The 17,644-nt window shown below is 48.1% G+C and overlaps 1 protein-coding gene across 3 annotated transcripts in view; it reads right to left on the bottom strand.

Annotated features, from left to right (window-relative positions):
- The window catches only part of ADPGK (ADP dependent glucokinase), a 28,228-nt gene extending 25,842 nt beyond the window's left edge, over nucleotides 1–2,386 (bottom strand). For 2 of the 3 annotated variants that reach the window (XM_024557520.3, XM_024557521.3), the window contains exon 1: nucleotides 2,094–2,386. In XM_024557520.3, coding sequence (XP_024413288.2) covers nucleotides 2,094–2,320 — 227 coding nt within the window. In that variant the 5' untranslated portion in view covers nucleotides 2,321–2,386. The remainder of the gene's footprint in view (nucleotides 1–2,093) is intronic. The other variant, XM_045192927.2, reaches the window with a different exon arrangement.
- Between the last annotated feature and the right edge of the window lie 15,258 nt (nucleotides 2,387–17,644).

Raw genomic sequence — 17,644 nt, 5'->3', positions numbered from 1 at the left:
TTAGGGGGGAAAAAGCTGGCCCATCTCGTATGTTCTTTTTCACGTTATGCTGACACTCTTCCCATTGACATTTATTCTATGTTCCCTCCCCTTAAAGCCAGTGGGACCTGTGATTACGATAGACGTGCCTCTAAGTTACATCCTAAAAGGCATTAAGGTTCTGCCTGGTCCCACTGGGCTATTCTGTCTGCTAACCCAGTCACCTTGCTGTGAAAAAAGGTCAAACAGCTACATAGAGAACCTGTTGGTACTCGGGTACAAACCCCAGCCATTATCTGACCAAAACGACCTAAGACCCGAGGTGAGAACTGCTTGGCTGAGCCCAATCAAATCTCAGAATCATGAGAAGTAATAATAAAAAGACCATGCTTTTAGCTACTGCGTTATGGGGTGATTTGTGATGTAGCAATAATAAATGGGACATCACCTTCTCAGATGGGGTTTTCTTCTGGATTCTCACCCTACGAAGAATTAGGTATCCTTCTGTGGGGCACAGGCTACCTTGATTATACTACTAGTTCATCAAAGCGCTTTTCATAATCCTTATGGACAGCACTGTATCCCCCCTCCCACCTCCCTTTCATATGTTGAAGCTGTAACCACAAAAGTGACTGTATTTGGAGAAACTATTGAGGACGCAATTAAGGTTGAGGCCCCAATCCAACAGGACTAGTGCCCATATAAGAGGAGTGCCCACGTACCGGGGAAAGGCCACGTAGGTGCACAGCAAGGAGGAGGCCATCTGCAAGTCAGAAAGAGAGGACTCACCAGAAGCCAACCTTGCAAGCACCTTGACCCTGGCCCATCAGCCTCTAGAACTGTGAGAAAATCAACATCTGTTGTTTAAGCTTCCAGTCTGTGGTATTCTGTGACCCAAGCAGACTGATACATACATGTGTTCCCAACGAAGGAGGCAGGGGCCTCACTCCGTCCATCCCCGCATCCTCAGAACCCACCGTGGGCCTGACACAAACCGTGTAGTTGACGAACACTGTTGAGTGAATGTGCATGAAGCCACACAGGCCTGAATGTGCAAGAAGCTGATAAGGACGTGGGTGGAAGGGCCCCAATTTTAAAACAGAGGTAAAAGGAGAGACATCCAAGGAAACAATAAATGTGCCGATATAAAAAAAACACTCGCTAACATCTGAGTGCTCTTTAAAGCAGCCACCATGCCCTATTACATGGACTACTTATTTGTAATCTTCACGCTAACTTTGCTTTACCCGACCCTTCTTGGCCCCATCAATCACAGAAACTAACAGAGCGCTTGGGAGAAGGCCTGCTTTTGGATGGCGCTCTAGAGGTGCCGGTGAGGTATTCAAGTCAAACCGAGGCAGGAACTAGTGAGTGTGAAGCCAATAATCACATTCTCAGAGGGCTGCGAAGAAAGGAGGCACTGTGATTTGGGAGCACCCTAAATATGCAGTATGAGTTTCAAGGGCAAAGGCATGTGCAACGCATGGAAGGCTGCGGAGACTAAATGGAGGCTGAATCTGAACATCGACGAGTCGCCAGTGAGCTCTGACACAGGAGTTTCAGTGGCGTGGTGGCCTGCAAACCAAGGCGTCAAGGAAGAGGAAGCACGGCGTCGCTAGCTCAAGGCAGCTACCACCCCACGGCTTCAAGTTCAGAAGCAAGAGGAAGAAGAGCGCCGTCACAGCGCGGCAACACCAAACATTTAGACTGCAAAAGAGCCGTTGCCGGAGGAACCGGCGGAGCTGAAAGTGGAACGAAGGGGGCTCCCACAGTGAGGGGTCCGGCTGAGCGGCACTTCCAAGAGGCGACAAGGCGGGGAGTGCGGACAGGAGGGAAGCGCGCAGGGTCCAGCCACAAGAAAAAAGTGGGCTCGTGAGTCCCTGCAACACTGACGGAGAGGGCTCGTTCCAGACGTCAACGCTTCTCGCCAAGGCAGGCAGCAGCGTGGACATGTGCGCCGAGGGGCCTTCCGGGCACCTCTGCGAGCCCGTTTCGCGCGGGCTCCAACTTCCCAGCTCCCACGCCGCCCGACCTCCGCCAAGGCGGCGCTGGGAGGTCCTGGGCGCCCTCACATCCTGTACTGGCCCGAAGACGCAGGCCCCGAAGGCACTCACCCCACGGCCACGCGGCGCCAGCGCCGGACCGGCCGCACGATGAGTGCGTCCCAGGCGGCCGCCAACCGGCCCTCGGGGGAGCCGGGTCCCGGAGGCGCGGGCCCCAACTGCAAGGAGCTCCACAACAGGCGCAGCGCCGAGCTCGGCAGCTGCGGCTCCAGCAAGAAGACGCAGCCCAGCACCAACGCCAAGAAGCCCGCGTACGCGGAGCCGCGCCACAGCGCCATGGGGACGAGAGCGCTCAAACGCAGCCGCTCGACTCCTCTCTGGGGTCCGGCCTCTTCCGGGCTCGGAGTGCGCAGACGTCGAAGGAGCGACACGTCACGCCGGCGCGTCATTGGCGCCGTGAGGGCGGGGCCACGGGCGCGGGGCGGGGCCACGGGCGCGGGGCGGGGCCACGGGCGCGGGGCGGGGCCACGGGCGCGGGGCGGGGCCACGGGCGCGGGGCGGGGCCACGGGCGCGGGGCGGGGCCACGGGCGCGGGGCGGGGCCACGGGCGCGGGGCGGGGCCACGGGCGCGGGGCGGGGCCACGGGCGCGGGGCGGGGCCACGGGCGCGGGGCGGGGCCACGGGCGCGGGGGCGGGCGGGGAGCCCTTTTCTAGCTTTCAAATCCGGGCACTTCCGCGCGCGGTGTCGTGGCCCTCAAATAGGTTAGACAAAGGCGGAGGCGCTGCGTTCCTTCCCGGAACACCAACCGTACCCTGAAATAGAGGGGCGAGGGTGCCATTGTTTTCCCACCAGTAAAACGCGGCGGAGGGATTACGAAGAAGTTTGCAAACCTTACATTAATCCGCGCCAGTGTCCCCATTTGAGCTGCGCCCGCAGTTCCTCTGAGCGTCACGAATCACACTTCCCATCCCACCCCCCTTTTAATCGGTCCCTCCGCCCTTGTGTTTATCCTCCCTCGTTTACTAAGCTTATCCTGTTTCAGGCCCGGGGCTGGGCTTTCCCGGGAGCAATGGCGGCACGGCGCAGCGAGTCCCTGGGGCACAGGTGGCAGGGAGGGTAGCCGGGACCGTCAGCCACTACGGCCTAAACCGAGAGCGAGGAGAGCCCACAGCCCTCGTCCTCTTCGGCTGACCAAATCCAAACCTAAAATAATCCTTTGGGGGCGCTGTTCCCTTTAACAATCTCAGGAAAATTTACAGATCCACACAATCTTGTGTACAACACAGGGAGGTTATGCACCTCGTTTACAAAACCCTTGTTTTCTCCTCCCTCGTGACGCGACTTAAACCCGGCAGGCCCCGCCGTCCTTGCTGTGGCCCTTGTGCGTGAGCCTAGGCTTACTGGCAGCTCAATCTCAGTAGCCACCACGCCAGGCCTTCTCTTGTTCCCTGGACTGTTTCCATTTTTCCAGTACTGCTGGCTCCTGACTTGGCTGTGTGTCAGATTTTCCACTCTGTGCCTGACCTTTGGACTTGGCAGCGAAACTTTATATTTCCCTAGCTTTGATCTTGGGCATTTGGCTTCATTCCCCCGAAAAGCACCATACCGGCACCTACCCATCCCATCCTGGTCATCCACCCTGTCCTGATTCACATCACCCCCGGCCCGCCGCCCCCAGCCCACCTGACCATAGCATCCGTTTCAAAGGAGGTGTTCACACAGGAGGAGATGTGGGCTACCGTGGAAAAGAGCCACAGCCAAGGGGCCAATGAGATCGGAAGCTGTCTTCCCTGGAGTTGCGTGTTCCTTCTCTCTCCCCAGAAAGACATGACAATCAATTCCCCGGGAGGGAAACTGCTTCCTCTCTCAGCCCCAAGTGGGCAGCTTTCCCTATCACCCCAGAAGTAACTGAACCAGAAACTAACTCAAAAGCAGTGAATTGCCCTGGCTGGTGTAGCTCAGTGGATTGAGTGCCCACCTGAGAACCAAAAGGTCACCAGTTCAATTCCCAGTCAGGGCACAGGCCTGGGTTGAGGGCTAGGTCCCCAGTAGAGGGTGCGTGAGAGGCAACCACACATTGATGTTTCTCTCCTTCTCTTCCCCTCTAATAATACATTAAAAAAAACTTTTTTTAAAGCAGTGAATCCACTGATTGGCTAGAGACCATTTTTCTCTAATGGGACTATGAACCAAGAAAGAGCCAACAGCCTATAGTGTAAACCAAAATTAATTTTAGATTGTAATAAAGAATGAAAAGCATTTATTTGAGCTCAAGAAGCTGCACCCCAGGACATGCACATTCAGGTAGCAACCTAAATGGTGTACCACCAGACAAAAGGGATGTTGTTTTTATAGCAAAAGTTTCTGCCATGTTCCCAACTAGGTCCATTTTATGTAAATGAGGTATCCAAATTTGCACACCTCTGATTGGCCCAAGTCTCATAGTCCTGATTGGTTGGCATTATGCATCCTGTTGGTCATTATGGAACAGTTCTGATTGGACAGGGTAGAGCTTAGTCCATTGGTGGAAAGATGAACTGACTCCCTTATAGTAAGTAGTTGACTCATTAATGGAGCAGGGCACATGAGTATTTGGATACCCTCTGTCAACAAATGGCTAGTAGGTTCTCGTTATTCATAAAATTTGGTCCCTCAGTTTTGATCCCGTCTCAGCAGATAAGTTCCTTCTCAGGGTTCACATTAAATGAATCTTTCTTGTTGGGGTACACATTAGCTAGCTGGTTTTGGTTTTGGACCTGCAATTTCACATTGGCTTGAAGGTCAGATAGGGTCAGTTAAATATATTTTCAAGGTGAAGTTTTGCGGAGAGAGAAGGAAGCTGAACTGTGGGAAGGTCATGGGGTAGACAGGCCTAGAGGAGCAGGGAAGTGCTTCACACCAAACTGATGTGGAGGGAAAGTGCCTGGGGCCTACCTTTCTGGCCCCCTGGAGAGCTGCTGAGCTGATAGCACTTTGCGTCTATTTCTTCTTCTTTCTAGGCTTGCCTGACCCTGCCCTCCAGTTTAACTGGGATATAATTGACATAGAACATTGTATATGTTTAAGGTGTACAATGTAACGATTTGATATACATATGTATTGCATAACAGTCACAATAAGTTTAGTTAACATCCATTAACTCACATAGTTACAATTTTTTTCTTGTGGTGAGACCTAATGTTTACTTTCTAAGCTACTTTCTAATATACAATTCCAGAAGTTTTGATTTAGCCAAAGAAACAAAACAAAATCAGCTTGACCAAAATGAAAGTTTATTTCTCATATAAAAGTCCAAATGGGGTGCTGGCACTTTGTGGGCTTCAATAGCCAAGGAGTCCCACCTGGTCATTATATAGGCGCTCTGGGGCTCCTGTTTTTTGGGCGCTCAGAGTGGGTTTGCGTTGTGGATGATGGCAAGGCAGGACAAGGTGCCCAGAGCCAAACTTGATTAGATTGAAACTAAAGAGGCAGGAGCTGCAGGAAGTGAGGAACACCAGGGACAGCTGCCAGGCATGGTGACTCCTGATGTGGCTTCTGGTCACATACACACGGTGACTTCATTTCCTTCTTACTCCTCACGAGGGTTTCGGGGCAGGCATTCAGCTCTTTTGGTACTACAGTCCCACTTGATATATTTTCTTAATGAAAAATAGTCACGTCTGATTCTGATCATGTATCTGTGTAATGAGCCTGGAATGCTTTGCAAACCAATTGGTTTTTGAGAAGTGAGATTTCTGGGGCTTTCATACAAAATAGCCTCAGTGGGCAGCTGTGGCTCCATTGCCTAGGCTAAACAAAGACAAAAGGGCTGGGTGGGCCTCAAGACAGCCCCCTCCCCACCCAAATTGCTTCTGGACATTGCTTTTGCTATTGGGTCTCTCTCTTAGAACCTTGAAATGAGAGAGAGGGAGCGTATGCCAAAAACTGATTTCAGAATTTCAGAGGCGAACAGAGGTTCCAGGCGTCCCAATGAAGACCCTGACCTGGAAGGCCAAGTAGCAGATCTCATACTTATACAAGGAATTAGCAGAGTCCTTTTTGCTCCCAAATTAGCCTAAGGCTTTGTTTTCGACAGGTACCCCAGTCAACACCACCTACGTGATCTAAAGCGTTTTAAGGAACAACTGTGTTCCTACATTGGAACTGAAACTGAAGTGAGACTGAACAATTCTTTTTTTTTTTTTTTGATATTTATTCATCATGTTTATTGCAGCATTATTCACAATATCCAAAAGGTAGAAAGCGTTCTAGTGCCCATCAACAAAAATTTTTTTAATTTTAATTTTTTATTGTTATTCAATTACAGTTGTGTGCCTTTTGAGACTGAACAATTCTTATGAAAGCTGGGCTAGCGCACTCTTCCCACAGCTCCAGGCCTCTGGGATTCATCCAGGCTGCTCTCCGCAGTCCACACTGTGTCTGTGGGGCCTTTGCTGACACCAGGGACACAGCCCAGCACAGGCCTCACCCAAAGGCCAGAGTGCGAGCACAGCTTTGACGGTTGTAGACAACTCCCAGGAGACAAAAGATAATTCCAGGCTTTGAAAAGAGAGAGTTTTAATCAGGGCGGGGGGGGGGGGGGGGGGTGGTGGACGGGGACAGTGGGAAGAGGGGATTACAGGAACTACTATAAAGGACACATGGACAAAACCAAGGGGGAGGGTGGAGGTGGGGGAGGGAGGTGGGTTCAGCTGGGGTGGGGTGGAGGGATGGGGAGAAAAGGCATGCAACTGTAATTGAATAACAATAAAAAAAAAAAGAGAGAGAGAGTTTTGTGTTGGCAGGCCCAGCCCTGAGCAATCAGACACCCTTGTCCCTAACCTGCCCTCAGGAAGGCACTAGAAGAGCTAGAAAGACGGATTGCTGGCTGAATGGGGAGAGGTAGGGGTATCGAAGGCCCGGGGGCCAGGTGACAAGAACATTCGCGTCAAAGCATTGAGGACAGCTGTGATGGTTTTTTCCCTAGGACTTCCTACCCAGACTGGGGGCAGGGAACTCTTTAGCTTGTGGGGATGTAACAGTGTGGTGGCCCTGGATTTCCACTTCGGGCTTCTGTCTGCAAGGGCCTATGAACTTCACGGGGCTCATGAATGGGTAAGCAGACAGGGTGAAGGATGGGCCTGGCCTGCAGGGCTCTCTTGGATGTCTTAACACAGAGTCCTGCTATCACACGGCCTGTGTAGCCCTTCACACTCACGGCCGCCCCGCACGGTGCTCCTGTGCAGGCCCAGTAAATCAGCCCTGTGGCAGATCTCGCAGCATGTGGTATACACATTTGATTTGGGTTCTGTAATACCCGCAATGTACGTTTGGGAGGAAATGGAAAACTTGCCTTCCGACTGCATTTCTTCTTGATTCAAGAAGCTTAACAGTTCAACAACCACTTAGCCTAAGAGTTGTTCTCCAAATGGAAATAAAGGGGAAAAATAAATAAATAAATGAAAGGAAGCAAAAACATCTAACTGCGCTGCTCCAGAGTCGTTAGGGACCCGGGCTTGTTCCATCTTTTGCTCTGCTGTCCCGGGGTGACGGCACAGAAGAAGGGGGCGTCAGTACAAACTCAGGGCTCTGAAAGAAAGGAGAGGGGTGAATGGCTGCTGCAAGGCAGCCGGCAGTTTCTCCTTCAGTGGAAAGTGTGGGATTTGCTGCCTGATTTTAAATTCCACTTCTGCCATCCCCTACTTTGGGACCTCAGATAAGTCACTTAACCTTCCTGCCCCTCATTGTCCTAATCTGCAAAATAATTCCCACTTTACCAAATGGTTGTGGGAAGTAGAGGCACCTTACAAGAGCCTCGCCCAGTGTCTGCTACATGTTAACACACGCCCAAACACTCCCTGCCGTTGCTGCTGGGGTTGGTTCCCGAGAATATACGTAATTTTCGTCTCAGCCCGCTGACCTGTCCCCCTTATACTGCAAGGACGGACATCTCTACGTAGATCACTGTGCAGTGGCCTTTTCTAGTTTTTTGGCTGCTCAGCATCTGCATAATATTCAATTGAATGAAAAAACTAAAATTTACTTGTCCATTTTACTATAAATAGAATGTACAACATTTCCCCACTTTTTTACTATTATGTGCAATATTGCCATGTACACACCGCTGATACGTATGTATAGAACTTCTTTTGGGGCATAAACTAAGGGTAAAATTTCTGGGTCATGGGATACACCTGTCCTCAGCTTCATTACGTAATACCAGGCATCCTTCCGAAGTGGGGTGCCCACTGAAGCGTGTGACTGTGTTCTTGTTGCTCCTTACACACGCCAGCGGATTCTCCACGTGTTGCTGCTCTGTAGGGCGTGTAGCGGTGTCTCGTTTGGGTTTGGACAAGGATTTTATGTGTGAGTGAGTTGCAAATATCTTGTCTTCAACCCCTGCCGCTTGCCTTTTCATCCTCTTTATAATATCTTTAGTGAATAAAGTTCTTAATTTTAATGTAGATGGTTCCTTTTTACTGTCTGTCTTTTTCTTTATCTTAGTGCTTTTTGTTACCTGTTTAAAAAAAATCTTTCCCTGTTGGGGTCTTGAAGATATAGATACCATCTTCTCAGAGCTGTATGGTTTTGCACTTCACGTTTGGGTGTTTAATCTACCCCGGGGCTGGTTTTTGTGTACTGTGGGAGGAAATGACCCAGTGGCTTTTGTTGGTCATTTCTCAGTGACTCTGCTTTTCTCACCTCCATCCACTATCAAGTGTCTGAGTAGGGGTAGGTTTGTTTGGGACTCTTTATTCTGTTCCATTGGTCTGTTTGTTATTCCCTAGACCAGCATCTCGCTCTCTGGCAATGTAAAGTCTTTTACCTTATCTTTCAAGAGCATCTGGGCTATCCTTGGCCTTTTTATTTTCATTGCCGTATACATTTTCAAATAAGAAACAATCGCACAAAAACAAGTTAGGATTTTCATCAGTTTCAGCTTGAGGAGGTTTGGCATCTTTGTAATATTGAGTTGTCCTCTCTAAGATTGTGGGAGACCCCTTTGTTTATTTAGACCTGCCGAAATGTCTCACAATGACATGTTTTATAAGTAAAAGCTTTGCCCATCTTCAGCATAATTTATTTGTGACACTTAATATTTTTAGTACCTTTACGGCGGTAAAATGAACACATAGTAAACCGCACAATGTGCAGAGTGTACAATGTGATGTTTCCCGTATGTATACACCCTGAAACCATCGTACAGTCAAGATCATAAACCTATCCATCACCCCAGAAGAGTGGTCACGTCCCTTTGTAACCCTTCTCTCCCCCTCCTTTCTGCCCCCAAATCGCCCCCGCCCCCTACTCTGGACCCAGCCAGCCCATGATGTGCTTTCTGCCAATGTACGTCAGTTCACACTTTCCAGAACGTTATGTAGATGAAATCCTACAGAATGTACTTTTGGGGATCTGGCTTCTTTCACTCAGCGTAAGTATTTTGAGATTCATCTAGGTCGTAAGTGCAAAATCTGCATCTCTTCAGTTCAGGTTGTATTAAAAAGTTAATTTCCAAAAAGATACCAAGATTAAAAAGTTATGATGAAAATGAGCTGCATTTTCTTGAGAAATGAAATGAAAAAGACTTTTCAGCAAATTCCGCGTCACCAGGTTTCAAAAGGAAAAAGCCTATGGTAGTTTCCAGCGTTGCCTCCTGGCCAGGAGATTCTAGAGGACTTGGTCCTTTCTGACGGCCTACCGCTGATCCCGCCCACAACAGACTCCGTCAGCAGGAGCTGCACATCCAGGTCGGAGCGGATAAACCCCCTGCCTGGTCAGTGCAGCTGTGGGGTTCAGAGGTCACTCTGCGTGCTGCAGTCAGTTTGCGTAGAGCTGCTACGATAAAGGAACCGCATTACTTGCGGCATGTCTGTCCACTTTCTGGAACAAAAAGGTGGCACGTCCGTGAGTTCCTTTACAACTGGAGTGGGTAGCCCGTAGCAGTTTTCCTTGCAAAGCTCCTCATCTGTGGGCAAAAATGCACGACCCACCAGTTGGGGCATGTTGCGAACTGACATGTGTTAGAACCCACAGTTTGGAAAATGTGTCATCACTCTCATATTCTTTAAAAGGAGCAGCTCTTGGTGACTGTCATTCCTGTGGCTGTCCCTTTCCTGTGTCCTCGATCCGACTCTTCAGGCTGCTCTGTCCTTCCTGGGGCGGTAAGGAACACTGGGCTTTTTCTGCTTGAAGAATAAACCACAAAACGAATTCATTTTCAGCGTGTATTATTTAGAAAATACAGAAAGGTACAAAGACTTTTAAAATCACCCTTAATCCCCACTGATAAATCTAATTTCTTTATGTATATCTTTGCAGACTTTTTTTATTGTGTGCACAAGCACATATATCTTCACAGAAATTGAATTTTATTATACATGTTGTATTGTAACTTTTTTTTAACCATAAAATGAGCATTTTGATATAGCACCAAAAGTTTTTTAATCCAACATGCTTCTTCATGGCTGCATAGACTTCTGTTTATTTAGCCTACCGGCAGAGTTATTATGAACCATGGGGGGTGAACACTCTCATAGCAAAATCTTTGCTCTTTCTTAACGCTCTCCTTAGGGTAGGATCGCTCAGTGGAACTGCCAGGTCCAAGGGCACTGATGGTGCTGTTCTCAGATTTCCCTCTGTTGAAGCTGGTCTGCCTGCCTTCGGTAGTGGATAGGGGTGACCCCCCAAAGCACACGCAGTCTTGTCCACACCACAGACGCTCTGGCTCTGAGAAACCGGGGAGGGCGGGCACCTGGATGCACCTCAGACCACTAGGCCCTCTAGGGCAAAGGAAAGAGTCCCCAGGGAGAGAGCCTAACACGGGTGGGGATGGGCCTCGGGGTCCTGGAAATCCTTCTCAGTGCTTATTTGGGTCAGGCTGCGTTTCTGAGGCTCGGTTTTCTCATCTGCGCAATGGCGATGGGATCTCTCAGTGATGGAGATGCGTGGATGTGGTGCCTTCGCGGGTGCACAGAACGGAGCCCAGCCTGGAGGGGCGCCCGCCACGCACGGAGGGGACAGAAGATCACACAGCCTGGCCGGCCTCCTGGGAGCACCCTTCCGCCTCCGCCTCTCCCCGCAGGTCCGCGCCAGGAGAGTGGCCCGGCGCCTGCAGGGGGCGCCGCGAGTCCACCGCAGGAGCTGCAGGGGAACTGGGCGGCGACCACGCTGCTGCAGCTCCAGGCCTTCATCTCGTGGGATTTCTTTTTCAGCGCAAGGAAAACGCTTAGCGAGTCCGTGCTCAGAGGCTTTGGCTTCTTACCTCCCGGGCTCTTTGCAGAGGCCGCCACGCAGCTTGTGGGCTTCACGTCTGCCCTCCAGAGTTTTCAAACCTCAGCACAAAGGCCACCGCCTCCGGGCAGCCTTACTGGACTGTCCACGGACTCAGGGCCGTGGCACCCCGGCGGCGCCTGGTTCCGCGGGTGGGCGGCCCACTTCCCACGTTAGGCTGTCTCTGAGGATGCTTTGCCTCCCTCCCTGCACACGGGCCCTGTATCACCGCACCTGAGAGCCACTCTGCCTTTCGCCCACCTCTTCTGCCTGCACCAATCCCTAGGACGGGGCCGCGCTCCCACCCCAACCCTCCAGCCGCTTTGCAGTAAGAGTGCGTGGCGCTGTTTGGCGGTGGTGGTTGTGGTGGGGGAGGGGGAGGGTCTGCATTTATGGGGCAGGTTGTGCGGCATGAATATTTGTGAGAAAGCATCTTGTAAATGAACAATAAGCCTATAAGGAAGAAGCGTTCCAGTCAGACTGGAAAGGATTTCAATCCGTGTTACTTGATGATGTAGGTAAAATAGCCAAGAAATTTGATGGCTGGGGATTAGTCCTGTGTTTGCAACCGTAAGCAGACCTCTTCCTCGACTGGCCTTCGTTGTCTCCACTTCGTTAGACGGTCACTATTTAAACGAAACAGTTATAACTCATAAAAATATAAAAGGCACACGTGTCATAGTTTAGTTAATGTATTAGTGAGGGAACCAGTGAAGTGTTAAATGTCTGTTCACGGGCCGGGGCAAAGGCCAGACACACGTGTTGGCAATCAGGAATAATGCAATGAACTTGTTAGTTGATTGAGATTGGCCTCTTCCACCGGGGGGGGGAAATCAACCGCAACTCCCCCATCTTCACCCCCCCAACACACAATTCATTCGCACTGCGATGGAATTATTTGGATTAGTTTCAGTTTTCTACCACTTACTGACTCCAGGACGAGGAAAGGTGGAAACTACTATAGAATCAGAGAACCTGGAAGTGTGCACTAGACCAGTGTTCCATAAGGTACTTTTCCTTCACATTTCAAAAGGCTTTCACAGATTTTCCTGGCAGTCTGTACACTAAGGCTGGTTTGCCTAAGTTCTTTCGAAGTTTTTAGGGGAACTCTTTTTCTAAGTGAAATGTTACAGGAAAGCCTAATATATTTTAAAAATCTCAGTGAAAATAACATTATACAGCTAACACATGCTCATTGTAAAAATATCAAATAGTAGAGAAGGTTATTAAGTAAAACATTTGTCTCCCTGTTCTTCCCCTCTTTCAATTCCAGAGCTACGTCCTATGACTGTTTCTTGTGTACGGCGTGGATGCCCTCTATGCACGTACAAACATGCTTTTAAAGACACAAGTGGGATGAGAACAATGTGCTCTTCTGTACCTTTTTTCCCCAATTAAAAAATGTATTGTGGACACATTTCCTTGTCAGCGCCTAGAGGTCCACGTCTTCATGTTAAATGGGATGGAATATTCTCTTAGCCAGTTTGCTATTAATGGATAGTTTCTAGTTGGTTCTAATTTTATGGTAGTATACACAAAGGCTGCCATGAGCTTTCTTAGTCACTATTTTTGTTTTGTGATTTGCGTATATATACATCTACCTATATATTGTAAAGTTTTATGAGTAGAATCGCTAGGTTTAGGGCTAGCTGCATTTAATACTTTCACATATATGGCCAAGTTACCTCCCCAAGAAGTTGTTATCATTTATTTTTTTCCTGCCAAATGCCATATCTTTGTATTCCCACCAACACTGGGTATTATCAAACTTTTAAATCTTTGCCAATCTGATAGAGGGAAATGGCACCCCATAATTTCAGTGTACTTTTCTACAATTATCTCCAGCAGTTAAAAATCTTCCCTTCGGTGGAAAATTGCTTCATTACCTGGGTGACTTCCCTCTGCAAAATAACTCACATGCATTAATTTGAGGACCCCGAACTGGATTGATTCTCTGGGGTCTCCTGTTCCAGGAGGCAGGTGCTGTGCAGGTGTGTGCTGGGCTGTGTCACCTCTGAGTGCCAGTGCTCATGTCAGTGAGTGTCCCCATCTCCCTGGCTGGGGACACAGAACTGCTCACAACAGCAGAGGTTCTCGGGGCTATAACGTAGGGCACAGAGAGCTCTCCCAACTGACAACAGAAGAGCAGCCGGACCTTTGTGACTTGGAACGGTGAATGGGAAAGGCGTGGAGGACAGAGGCCACTTCATGCTCTCTGTCCCTCTCACCACACTCTGCTTCTTCCAGCGAGCTGCGCCCTGCTCTCCACAGACCCATGACACCTCCCACGGGCCCAAGAGCAGTCACCCCAGTCTGATCGGCAAGAGGTCCTTTCTGCCTAGAACAGTGACTGTTCCTCAAGAAACTGACCTCTCAGTGTGACCGGGGCAGAGCAAATAGCCACCGACAGGTTCTTTTGCAGGCGCTGAGATCAAGAGTATGTCTCTGCTTCGTCACCTGCTCCATGAGTTGGGAAGTGCTGCAGCTCCGTTCAGTCTGCTGCCAGTGCCGCCAGCTCCTCGGGCAGGAGGAGCAGGAACTCAGCAGGGAGACAGACCCGGCTCCAGGCTCAACTCCACTAGCTATGTGACCAGGGACAAGCCTCCTGATTTCCCTGAGCCTTACGCCCTCGCCTGTGAGTCCAGGTTCATTGTGCCTCCTCCATGAAGGCATTGTGAGAATTAAATCAAATGATGTATGTAAGTGTTTCTGTCAACACTCCCCCACGAGTAACATTTTGGTAATCACCCCTTTCAAAGTAAGGATCTCAAAAATATATTCCCAAATATCCGAAGAGGAGAGGGTCCTTCTTCCTTTGGTGCTTGCATTTAACAGCAGCCATGGGTCTGTGGCATCCTGCAAGAATGGCAAGATCTGGCCCTGCCAACCCTCCTGTGCCTCCTGCTGCTGCACACTTTTGATTCCAGCCACAGCGCGCTGCTTCATGCCTCCGTGCCTTGGCTCCTGCAGCTCTGTCAGCCCGGGGTGCTCTCCTCCACTCCGCCCCACCTGGCGAAGGTCTGCTGATCCCGCCTGACCTATCAGGGCAAAAGACAGAGTATTTAATCTGGCTATCTGTCTGGAATAGAGTCCAAGTGGACTTCTGTCTTACCATATACAAAAATAAAATTCCAGGTGGATTAAAGGCTTTCGGTGTAAAAATAAAATATTAAGAATCTTTCAAGACGCACCACAGTGCAAGTGTAGCATATACCCACTAGCATGGCTAAAATGAAAAAGTCAGAGGAAACCAAGTGTTGGGCGAATGTAGAACAACTAAAGCATCTCTTACCTTACTGGCAAGGGTGTAATTGGTACAACCACTGTGGAAAACTGCCAATGTCTACAAAACATGAACATACATATACTGTGACCCCGAATTTATACTCAGGTAAATATCCAACAGAAATGCAGACATACACTCACCAAAAAAGAAGTACAAGAATGTTTATAGCAGCACAATTTGTAATAGCCCCAAGTTAGAAGCCACCCAAATGTCCATCAACAGTAAAACAGATAAAGAAAGTGTGGTAATTTGTATGAAGGAATACCATACAACAGTAATGACTGAACTATAGTACATGAATGAATCTCGTAAACGTGATGTTGAGTTAAAGAAGCTAGATACAGATGATGGTTTGTTTTTTTGAATCCTCACCTGAAGAGGATATGTTTATTGATTTTAGAGAGAAGGGAAGGGGGAGAGAGAGAGAGAAACATCTACGTGAGAGAGAAACATTGGCTTCCTGTACACTCCCTGACCCAGGATCAAACCTGCAACCTAGGTATGTGCCCTGACGAGAATCAAACCTGCAGCCTTTTGGTGTAGAGACAATACACCAACCAACTGAGCCATCCATCCAGGGCTAGTGATTCATTTAAATAAAATTCAAACACTCACCTATGACGTTAGAAGTCAGGGTAGAGGTTAATCTTTAGAAGGGGTGGCGCTGGTGGGAGGCGCGAAGGAGCTTCTAGGGTGCTGGGAATGTTTTGTTTCTTGACCTGAATCCCGGCTACTTGAATGTGCTCTTGTGAAAACTTATGGATTCATAAAAATATGTACACTATTTCATATAATAATGATCAATAAAAATTTTGGCAAGGAGGCCTCATATAAACAAGAGGTTAGGAGACCTTCTCAACCAAGTTTGGAAACCTAGGAGATATTTTTGCCTTTATACATACATATATAAATACATATTTAAATCAGTTTTATGGCAAAAGATACTACAAGCAATGGCAAATGACAAGCATTAGATTTGGAAAATAATATCTGTCGTGCAGCTGACAAAGGTTGATAGTTATAATGTGCGAAGAGCTCTTATCAATTGCTAAGACAAAAAACCCAGTGGAGAAATAGACAAAATAATATGAATGGGCAATTCAGAGAAGGAAAATATCCAATTGTATGTATGGCAGGATGCTCAAATTCATTAGAATTAAGGGAAATGCAAATTAAAAGAATAAGATACTAGCACAGACCCCTCAGGCTGGCAATATTAAAAAGAGCGTCTACGCTTATTGCATATGGGGGGCAAGTGTGCTCTTAGTCATTGCTGGTGGAGGTGTAAATTATTATGATCTTTTTGGAAATCAGTCTGGAAAGATCCATTAACATTAAAAATACATATGGTTTTTGACCTAGCAATTGCACTCCTGGGGAAATATTCCTGAAAAAGAAAAGCCTCCTCCTTAGGGCCCCTGTACCAGGGTGTTTATTGCAGCGTTGATGGTGGAGGTGCAAGTGAGCATGGTGCCTCGTGTGTGTACACACTTGCGCGCACACCCTGGTAACAAAACAAATGCCTCTCAGCAGAGAAATGGTGTAGGCGACAGAGTTTTCCCCGAGGCTCACAGTCCATCGGCCCCGTGGTAAGCTGTGGCCTTTTCCACCTCAAGCATGGGGTGGGGTGGACAATGCGGGTGACTGGCAGCCCTCTGCCTCCTGCCCTTGGCCAGCAGCTGTGATCCCCGAGCAGGATTTGGAGGACAGACCGAGCGCCTGGGACAGAGGTAATGCCTCTCAGCAGGGTTCAGATCCTGTCCCTCCAGGATCAGAGAAGGGACACCAGCCAAGGAGGGCCACGGAGGTGGCTCTTACAGACATCCACTGTGGGTCACACATACGGTGGCTTGCTTAAGCCAAAGCCAGGCAAGAAAACTCTCTGCTAATTGAGGGATAAGTGAGACATGGGATCAACTACAAATAAAAAAATCGTGTCTGTTATTGTTAAAAACTGTGTCTCCCTTCTGATGTTTGTGTTCAAGCCACATCCCTATCCACCAGACACCTCTTTCCCAGTGAATTAAAATGTGGACTCACTGACGTTCAGTCAGCTGCAGGCAGCGCTGGCCTGGCTCAGGAAGGCAGCTGTAAGCAGGGCCTGCACGAAATGGAGGCCCACATGGTATATGTGTCAATATTGAAAGCCATAAATGAAGCCAATCAACTATTAGATACAAATATTCTATCTTCCTACCTTAAAAATATACTTTCACAATATCAAATGTTTTTTGAAAGTGTACATGGATTTTATATGAGTGGAAATTAAAAATTCTGTAAAGAAAACAGAATTGAATTATTTTTGCACATATTTGGATATTCTGTTGATTGGTTGGTGATGTTTAGACAAGTAATAAAATCAAGATACACAAAAAATAACAAACTATTACATATTTTTCACTATCTTTTTTCTTGTCTTCCCTATTGCAAAGTTAGTTAATAATGTTTTACAATCAATATTTTTGCACTTGATGTTCTATTGATGACAACTTAGACTTTTTTGAGTCCATGTAATTCTTAGATAATTTTTAAAATTAATTTCAACTTGGGGAAAGTATCAGTAATAGTGGATTGTCATCAAAGTCTTAAAAACTATTTAAATTTGGAAGTGAAACATGAATTGTACATATCTTGCTCAAATATTTTAACGGAGTTGTATGAGACAAATTAATTGAAGAAAATATTACAAAATGTTTCAGTTTTACAATATAAATATTTGCCTCTTGCACTGCAGATTTCATTATCTCTTAAAGTAATATCTAGATTCATGCAGTGATGTGAAGAACTAGCATCATGTATGTTTTCTCTATACTTACATATATGGAGATTAAAGGTAAAATAAAGTGTTAATATTGCACGATGTTCCGTAGCCACCCTGCGCAACGTCAGCATCACACTGCTCCCTGAGTTCCCCCGGACCACAGAGAAGTGTGAGAATGGAGTTCCCCGGGACCACAGAGAAGTGTGAGAATGGACATGCGGCCCAACTGCAAGATGGTACCTCCCTCTGCAAGAAACTGCATTTGTGCTGCCTGAGAGAAAGGCTTTGACAAGTTAACTTCATTTGCCTTTTTTCTCACCTAAGTGCCTCTGCCACTCGGATCTTCCTTTTATCTGAAGCAGTGT

Source organism: Desmodus rotundus, chromosome 7 (assembly GCF_022682495.2).
Source record: "Desmodus rotundus isolate HL8 chromosome 7, HLdesRot8A.1, whole genome shotgun sequence".
NCBI lineage: Eukaryota > Metazoa > Chordata > Mammalia > Chiroptera > Phyllostomidae > Desmodus > Desmodus rotundus.
This window is presented reverse-complemented; position numbering and strand designations above follow the sequence as displayed.